At 47.1% G+C, this 9,816-nt stretch overlaps 1 protein-coding gene across 1 annotated transcript; it reads right to left on the bottom strand.

Moving 5' to 3' along the window:
- Positions 1 to 381: 381 nt before the first annotated feature.
- On the bottom strand, positions 382 to 8,167 carry IZUMO2 (IZUMO family member 2). Its single transcript, XM_040252197.1, has 7 exons — positions 7,936 to 8,167; positions 7,680 to 7,754; positions 4,024 to 4,110; positions 3,761 to 3,781; positions 2,339 to 2,419; positions 972 to 1,098; positions 382 to 424 (listed from the first exon to the last, which is right to left on the bottom strand). Exons 1-7 carry the CDS (start codon positions 8,165 to 8,167, stop codon positions 382 to 384), a joined length of 666 nt encoding a protein of 221 aa, XP_040108131.1.
- Between the last annotated feature and the right edge of the window lie 1,649 nt (positions 8,168 to 9,816).

Genomic DNA, 9,816 nt, shown 5'->3' with positions numbered 1-9,816 from the left:
GTGAGCTCTACTGTACAGGTATTAAAACTAGCATCTTGGCAACAGATGGCAAGCTTTCGACCTTCATGGTCGCACCACAGTGCTTCTCCTTTCAGATGCATTTTCCCCCCAAAAGTAGGAATGGCTGCCCCCTTCAAGTCCTCATCGTAGGTTATCAATCACTCTTGAAAGTCTAAATAACTTTTACTTTGAATTAGGGTAATTGGAATCGACAGATGAGTGAGACATGGTCCCAACCCTTGAGAAGCACTCAGTCAGGTGTGCAGACCTACACCAGCTGAGGCAGAGTCCTCCAGATACTGACGGAGACACTGAGGAATTTGTCACAGACTTTAATAAAACTTCTTTTCCTTTCCCCTTACAAACCTCAAAACCAGCACCCTACTGAAGCAGGAGTTTTCGGTTTCGCCTGTATGTAATAGCCCTGGTCAGAGAGAAAAAGCCCACCAGTTAGAAAAAGAACTTCAGACCCCACCAGGTCTACTGAACCCCCCCAAAACTTTCCCTCCAATCACTGGCTTTATTTGGCTCAGCCAGTGACATCATGAGTTTCTGGGCAGATTTCCAGGGTTCTCAGCCAATCAGTTACATGAGGAGGGAGGAGAGAAAAGTTGGGACTGGGAAAGAGTGTATGAAATGTGGAAACAGAAAGAAGGGGAAAAGACAGGAGGCTCTGGATTGAGGACTCAGGAAAGACATAATGGGGCCCAGGGGTGGGGGAGAACATGGGGCCACACCCACCTGCTCTCTCTTGGGCCCAGAGAGGAGAGAGAGAGATGGACAAAGATATGAAAGAAAGAAAAAAGAGATAGCGAGAGGTGCGGACAGACAGAGGGAAACAGAGACAGAGGCATAAAGTGACTGCGGAGGAGATTCCCAAATGACACAGTGACTGATCCAGGGCAGTGCCATTCCCTGAGGGGCCCAGTGGGGGCATTTGGCGACCTCAGGAGAGGGCAGGGATGACTCACGAAGCCACGATGACACCGAAGGCCAAGACAGCCAGACACACGGAAATGATGCTGCCAGTCAGGCCAGGATTCCATTGGAATTCATTTTTCTTATGATACTGCAGGTCCATGCGGGGCTGCCCATCGACTGGGGTAGAAGGGCAGGTGGTGGGGAGGGAGGGGAAACAGCCCGACCTCCAAGTCATCACCCTTCCTTGGGCATGCCCCCACACCCACCTCCTCGCTCCACAACCTGGCCAGGGTCGGGCCTCTCTCTCCCTTCTCCCTGCTTGGTCCCCGCCCTTTCCTGGGTCTGACTTTTTCATTCATCCGTTCCTCATATTCAGAACATGAGGCTTTTGGGATACTGTTGGGAATTCCTTTGGCAAACATCCTTGCTCTCATGGGGCAGTCAACAGAGCACATTGACAGTGAAGAGCCCAGCGCCAAATGCATCTCATTGGACGGGGAGTGTGGGTGGCGGAGAGGACTTGGTGAAAATGTTAGTGCCTCAGTTCTGACTCTTTGCAACCCCATGGACTCTTGCCCGCCAGTTTCCTCTGTCCATGGAATTCTCCAGGCAAGAATACTGGAGTGGGTTGCCATTCCCTTCTTCAGGGGATCTTCTTAACCCAGGGATCAAACCAGGTCTCCTGCATTGCAGGCAGATTCTTTACCATCTGAGCCACCAGGGAGGCCCACATCTCACAGGGAAGTGATCCTTTAGTGTGTGATCGGGGAGTTCTCTCTGAGGAGGGGAATTCTGAGACTTTATTGGAGTAAGGGAGAGAGAGGAACAGTGAGAGAGAGAGTGGGAACAGCATGTGAAAAGGTTAAACAGGACTATTCAATCTTGATGGATTTATAGCAGTTCACTGTATTATGCTTTGTACTATACAGATACGTATTTTTAAAGCCTCTGAATGAGTGAATTCAGCACATCCTGTCATACTCCCCAAGTATGGCACTGGCTATAAATAAAATGCTTTTCTAGTACCTGCCATTTTGGCCTTAGAAGCATTGTAAAGTTATAGAGGGGTCTTCCAATTAGTAGGAGGAAAGTGAATTTCAGAATATGGAAGCAACTTCTGGGCCATACAGTAATCAAATGGCAAGGGAAAGGTTCAAGGTTGTATGTGGGAGACCTCAAAAGCCATATTCAGGAGTTCTCTCATGGTTGGGTGGCTAAGACTCTGCCCACACTCCCAATACAGGGGGCCATGTGTTCCATCCCTGATCAGAGAATTAGATCCCACATGCTGCAACCAAGACCTGGTACAGCCAAATAAATAAATAAACATCTTTTTAAAAAGCCATATTCACTGGGATGTGGCTGACTTCAGCTCTCATGCACCTGTCCCATGCCTTCCCCTACTCTAGGAGCTTACTGAAACAGTACTTTTCTCTGATGCATTTGGGACTGATCATCTGACAATGTAAACAATCCAGGACTTCTTCTTTCAGCAAGCCTGAGCAAGAGGAAAGGGAGAAGTGGGATGAGGGGAGATACCAGAGGACTGGCAAAGGGCAGGAAGGCAGAAGGGGAAAGAAGAGAGGGAGTCCCTTGGCCTTCCTGAATCTGGAGGTCCCATTTTGCTCAGTGCACTGATGAGTCACATTAAAAATAATTTGTACATAATTACTCCAGTACTCTTGCCTGGAAAATCCCATGGACAGAGGAACCTGGTGGGCTGCAGTCTATGGGGTTGCTAAGAGTCGGACACGACTGAGTGACTTCACTTTCACTTTTCTCTTTCATGTACTGGAGAAGGAAATGGCAACCCACTCCAGTGTTCTTGCCTGGAGACTCCCAGGGATGGGGGAGCCTGATGGGCTGCCGTCTATGGGGTCGCACAGAGTCAGACACGACTGAAGTGACTTAGCAGCAGCACTGAAGGGTGGAACTTAGTTGTGTAGTTGACTTAACATTCAGTTGGTAGACATGTGATTATGTTAAATTAATTTTAAATTAAATGTCTACCAAAAGAATGTGTTTTCTTCTCTATTCCCATTCTGCTGCCGTCAGAGGCATAGACTGGCTGCCTACTCACTCATCTGTCTTCCCTGCTTCCTGACACACAAGAAGACTACATTTCCCAAGCTCCTTTGCAGTAGGTTGCACCCATGTGACTGAGTTCTGGCCAATGGAAGGTGGGCAGAGGGATTTATGTCACTCCCAGACCTAGTTATAAAAGGCCCTGCGGGATTCTCTATTCACGCTCCCTCCTGGAGCTAGCTTAGCAGCCATGACATAGGTGCAGCCTCCATCCTTGAGCTACTTGGAATATCTGTTCAACTCTCAATGGAATTTTGGCAGAAGAGAAATAAACCCTTTTTCCGTTAAACCACTGAAATGTGGGGGGTTGTTTTTCACTACAACATAGCCTATCCTAGCCTAAAATCTCCCCCACAAATCCTTTTTTGCAGGTTGCAATGACTTTCATAAGCCCTCAAAAGTTAGATATCCCTTGGTGCCATAGCTTTAGGGTAGAGGAAACCCCAGATGGAGTAGGTATGATAGCAGGGCTTGATTTGGGGGGGACAAGGTCAAAAGGGGGTAAAGTGAAGTGAAAGTTGCTCAGTCATGTCCAACTCTTTGTGACCCAATGGACTATACAGTCCATGGAATTCTCCAGGCCAGAATACTAGAATGGGTAGCCTTTCCCTTCTCCAGGGGATATTCCCAACCCAGGGATCGAACCCAGGTCTCCCACATTGCAGGTGGATTCTTTACCAGCTGAGCCACAAGGGAAGCCCAAAAGGGTAGGAAGGTAGCAAAGGGAAGAACAGACAATAAACCCAGGACTTACGGCAAATTTTGGGATCGCAGGCTGCAAGAGAAAAGAACAGAGGTGACTTAGATTGGGCCAGCAATTAAGAATTTAACGGGAAAGGACCAGGAGAGGGAGGAAGGAGTGAGATTGGCAAAGGAGAGAAGGGAATTGGGGGGAGAGGCAGAGAAGGCTGAGTCATAGGGGAGGTAAGAGAGGAGTCTGGAAGACAAGGTGGGAGAAGGGAACCAAGTGATGATGAGGAAGAGGAGAAGGGGGCTTAGTGGAGAGAGATGCCACACCTTTTAATTCATATGATCTTAACACTTTCTTGAATTCCTTGATTACCCTCTCCCTAAGAGTCACCAGCTCATCCAGCAGAGGCTCATCTGAGGAAAGAAAGATCCTTATTTGGTGGGAGGCACTCAGCAAGACACCCCACCTGCAGCTTCAGAGAGAACGGGTGATGGGAATTCCCTGCCAGTCCATTAGTTAGGACTCTGAATTTTCACTGCCAAGGGCAGGGTTATCCCCAGTTGAGATGCAGCCGAAACAAACATTTGAAAGAAGAGAGTAGGGATGAGGAAACTCCTTTTCTAAGCAAGACTGTCTATTCCTCTGGATCCACTGGGCAAATCTACGGCCTGGAGAATCTACATCTACCTTCTGATCCAGTGCAGGGACCCAGGCTAAACCATCCTCCCTTGGCCTCAGTTTGCTCATCTGGTAAGTAATAGAAGGGTGGACTCGAGCACCTCACCGCTCCTTTTGCCTGACCTGCTCTTCTCTTTTCTTCTATTCTGTCTACACTCATACCTTCACAATTTCATCCAGCTGAACAGTTTCGTATATTACCTGGACATGCACTGTCCAATATGGCAGTCACTAGACACACATGAGGATTGAGCACTTGAAATGGGCTAGTCTGAATTGAGAGATGATGTTAGTATAAAACGTATGCTGGATTTCAAAGACACGGTATGAAAAAAATAACTGTACGATGTCTCAATAGTTTTTGTGTTGCTCTCAGGTTCAAACAGTAAAATTTTAGGTATTAGGTTAAATAAAATTATTAAAGTTTATTTTACCTGCTTCTGTTTACCTTTTTAAAAGATGTGACAACCAGAAATTTTTAAATGATCTGTGTGACTATTTGTGCCTCACATATCTCCATTGGACAGCGTCGTTCTATATACACTGAGGCCTCCTGAGCTGGCGTCACTAACCTATACCACTCACTGATATCCAGGGGCATATATCTAACTACCCATTCAGGATCTCCACCTTCAATGTCTAACAGGCATCTTAAACTCAATGAGTGTAAGACTGAACCCTGATATCCTCCTGCAAACCCACTTCCAACTCCATCTATGAAGAAGAAGTCTTTTCCATCTTCATCTTCATTGAGGGAGCCGTCATGTTTCTAGTTACCCAAGCCAAAATCCTTGGTGCTTTGACTCTTTTATTTTCACATTTCACATGCAATTTGTCAACATGCATGTGAGCAAACTCTGTCTGTGAATATTCAAGAGAGGTCCAGAAATCCAACATTTCTTACCCCCTCCACCGCTGCCATCCTGGTGCCAGCCATCATCGTCTCTTGCCTGGGCCATTGATTGCTACAGCCTTCCCACTGGTCCCCCAGCCTTCCCCACTGCCCTGCTAAATCTATTCTATGCAGACAGAGGGACCCCATTAAAAGCTCAGGTAGTTCACTAGCATCACGCTTCTGCTCAGAATCCTTCTATGTGACCCAGAGTAGAAGTCAAAAGTCCTTACCATTATAAGCCCCTACCAATTAATGGGTACCAATCTATGCATGCCCACCCCGTTACCTCTAGAATCTCATCTTCTACAGTTTTCCCTTGCTCTCTCTACTCTCCACTCCAGCCTCCCTGGCCTCCTCGAGGTTCTGTGAATATGACAATCATTGACCCATCTCAGGTATTACAGTGGTTATCCTTTCTGCCTTCAGCCTTCTACCCTAGACTTCTGCCCCTTCATAGTTGCTTCCCCCTCTCCTCCACATCTTTTCTCACATGCTAATCTTTCAGTGACATCCTTCTTGGCTGCCTTATTTTTTAAAAAAACACCCTTTTATGTATTTGTTTATTTATTTTTGGCTGTACCATGCTGCATGTGAGATCTTAGTTCCCAGACCAGGGATTGAACCCATGCCCTCTGCAGTGGAAGGGCGGAGTCTTAACCACTGGCCCACCAGGGAAGTCCCCTGGCTGCCCTGTTTTTACCTGCAAGCCCTGCCCCTATTCCCAGCACTCCCTATCCCCTGGTCCCTGCTTTATTCTTTTCTCCATGGCATTTGTCCCCATTTGACGTATTATGTTGTCCAAATGTGCACATTCCACAAAAGCTTTGGCTCTCATCTGACTCCCTGCCTCCTGGGAGGTAACCTCTAAGTCCTTTGGAATATCCTGCCTGTCAAGTGTGTCTTTCTTTACTTGGGAGCCTTGGGCCACACCATGTAGTCTATGCTAACGATGTGATTCATGGTGGTGGCTGTGGGCCACAAGGTAGCAGGCCGATCTCTGGGGGAGCTGGAGACAGAATAACTAAGATCAGCCACTTGGGTGCTCCATGCCTATGTAGCCAACCTCCAATAATATTAGTTGGTAGAATCATTGACCCAGGCTCTTCAAAAACGCCATTGTCATAAAAGACAGCTGAATCAGAACAGATCCAGGATTGAAAGAGAACTAGCGATGAATGGCATGATTGAGACAATTGGGAACATTTGAATGAAGATTAATTATTAGATGATAGTATGGAATTGTAATATAAATCTGTACACACTGTAATATAAATTCCAAGTCACATTCATTGTGTGAGAGAATGTCTTTCTTTGTTTTTAGGAGATTGCCTGCTGAAGAATTTAGATGTGAAGTGTCACTAACTCTGAAATGGTTACACACACACACCACACACACACAGACCAAATGTGGCAGGAGGTTACATGTAGTGAAATGTTAAGAATGGTGACTTCCCTGGTGGCTCAGACAGTAAAGTGTCTCTCCAGGAGACCCAGGTTCGATCCCTGGGTTGGGAAGATACCCTGGAGAAGGAAATGGCAACCCACTCCAGTAATCTTGCCTGGAAAATCCCATGGACAGAGGAGCCTGATAGGCTCCAGTCCATGGGGTCACAGAGTGGACACGGATGAGTGACTTTACTTTCACTTTCCAGTGGCTAAGACTTCGTGCTCCCAAAGCAGGGGGCCCTGGTTTGACCCCTGGTTGGGGAACTAGATTCTACATGCTGCAACTAAGACCTGGCACAGCCAAATAAAAATATTAAAAAAAGAATGGTGTTTAGGTGCTTATTGTATTATTCATGCAACTTTTCTAATTAGAATTTTTTTGAAATATAAATTCATTTTTTTAAAAGGTGAGAGCTTTGAAAATGACTGATGTTTAGGTCCTGGCCCCTATATTCTGATTTAATTGGCAGGGCTGCTGCCTGGGCTCCTAGACTGTTTTAAAAGTTTCCCAGGGGATTGCAGCCTACAGCCTGAGTTAAGACCTGCGGCTATAAGCTTTTTTGTGAAGGTCTGTCCAGACAGTATTTTCAGTGTTAACGGCCATATGGTCACTGTCCCTACTCAACTCTGCCTTGGTGAGCAGGAGTAACATGAACAATACATACATAAATGGGTGTGGCTGTGTTCCAATAAAACTTTATTTGCAAAAAAAAAAAAAAAAACAACGGGGCTGGCATGTCGCCTAACCGCTCTGAGCCTCAGTCTTCCCCTCCGTAAAGGGCAGGTCACAACAACGCCCACCTTGATGAACTGTCCTAGGCTTTTCTAGAACTCTGTCAGACACACAGTAAAGGCTATACGTTAGACTGCTTTTATTTTTACATGAAGAGAAGGCCTAGTGGACCGGTGGAAAGGGAGGAGGGGCAAGGGAGCTGGGAAAAGGTTTTCCCTCTTAGTTCCTACCTCTCAGAGAACTAGCCATTAAGTTGCTTGTTTGATTCTTGACAAAGGACGCCACTAGGTCCAGATGGTCTGTCCCTGGGGAAGAGAGGGGAGGAAATTCCCGTGGGTCCCTGGGAAAGCCAAGGGATGATGACTCCTTCTCCCTTCGGGACTGGCCCCGCCCCTCTCGGGGGCGTGGCCCCCCCGCCCAGCCTCGGGCTAGCCCACTGGTCCCTTTCTCCAAGGTCCAGGGCCCTCTCCCCGCCCCAGCACGCACCCACTCTGCCCACAAAGGCGTTTAGCGCGTAGTCCCGGAAGAAAGGCCCTTCCATGCCCCGCAGCACGACCTGAGCGCGGGCCTGCAGCTGCCCTTGTTGGAACCGGCTGGGGATGAGGGCGAGGCGCAGCTGCTTCAGGGCCTCCTGCACCGAGTGGTCACACTGCAGGCAGCCCCAGTCTCGGCGGGCGCTCAGGCCCAAGAGCAGCAGAAGGGCCCAGGCCAGAGGCATGGCGGGGCCTTTGTGACGTCACAGAGGGCACCCCGGTCGGCCCCGCCCCTCAGGCAGAGGCGGGGTCAGGGAGGCCCAGGGGAGTGCGCGCTGGGGCGGGTTGGCTGAGCACCTACTGTGTGCCAGGCGTGGAGCTGGGAGCTAAGGAGACATTCTTCAAAACCCAGAAGTCTCTGCCCTGCGCTCTTGGATCTAACATTCATTCTTTCAACTTATGTGTACTGAGCACCTACTATGTGCCAGGTGCTCCTCCAGAAACTAGAGCTGAGAAAAGCAGGAGATCCTTGCTCTCTTCAGCACTTACATTCTTTCATTCAACAGATATTTATTGAACACCTACTATGTGCCCGGCCCAGTTCTAGGCTCCTGATGGAGCTCGGAGACAGAGAAAGTCTCTACTCACATAGTTTACAGTTAAAGAAATGTCAGTGGAAAGCCCACTATGTACTGGGCCCTGGAGACAGACTGAAGGAGATGGACACAGTTCCCGTTCACGGGGTTCCTTCTAGCCGAGATGGAAGGAGGTGCGGCCGGAAAAAGAAATGTAAAACCTCGTAAACAGATTAGTAAATAAGATCCTGACACAGCATTAAGTGCTGAGAAGCAAATAAACCTTGTGATATATGATGAGCTCCTGGTATGCTAATGCCCCGAGGTCAGGGTTGTGTTCACTGCTCTTGTCTAACGTCTGACACGCCCTAGGTGCTTGATAAATATTTAACAAATTCAGGGACTCCACAGAAGAGGAAAATGTACTTTGTTTTTGTCCTGGTTTTCTTTTTTTTTAATCTTCAAACCTAGAGAAAATTTGCAGGAGCAGTACAATAAATACTTGAATATAGGTTATTAACACTCACACCCACTGTATGTCTCTCTCTCCAAAATGAAGTAGGGCAAAGGCTAACAGTTTTGCAAACTTTAAGAGGGTCATAGCAAACACCTTCTTCCAACAACACAAGAGACAGCTCCACACATGGACATTACCAGATGGTCAATACTGAAATCAGAGGGATTCTATTCTTTGCAGCCGAAGATGGAGAAGCTTTATACAGTCAGCAAAAACAAGACTGGGAGCTGACTGTGGCTCAGATCACGAACTCCTTATTGCAAAATTCTGACTTAAATTGAAGAAAGTAGGGAAAACCTCTAGACCATTCAGGTATGACCTAAATCAAACCCCTTACGATTATATAGTGGAAGTGACAAATAGATTCAAGGGATTACATATGATAGACAGAGTGCCTGAAGAACTACGAACAGAGGTTCGTGACATTGTACAGGAGGCAGTGACCAAGATCATCCCCAAGAAAAAAGAAATGCAAAAAGGCAAAATGGTTGTCTGAGGAGGCCTTACAAATAGCTGAGAAAAGAAGAGGCGCTAAAGGCAAAGGAGAAAAGGAAAGATATACCCATCTGAATGCGGAGTCCCAAAGAACAGCAAGGAGAGATAAAGCCTTCCTCAGTGATCAATGCAAAGAAATAGAGGAAAACAAAAGAATAGGAAAGACTAGAGATGTCTTCAAGAAAATATAACATGTAGAGATTAATTAAATGTTAGTTTCAATTAAAAATGGACGAAGGATTTGAATAGATAGTTCTCCCAAGACGATAGAAGAATGGCAAATAAGCACTTGCAAAGATGCTCAACG

This window comes from Oryx dammah, unplaced genomic scaffold (assembly GCF_014754425.2).
Source record: "Oryx dammah isolate SB20612 unplaced genomic scaffold, SCBI_Odam_1.1 HiC_scaffold_13, whole genome shotgun sequence".
Classification (NCBI taxonomy): Eukaryota; Metazoa; Chordata; class Mammalia; order Artiodactyla; family Bovidae; genus Oryx; species Oryx dammah.
Note: the sequence above shows the minus strand (reverse complement) of the source record. Positions and strands in the feature narration are given on the sequence as shown.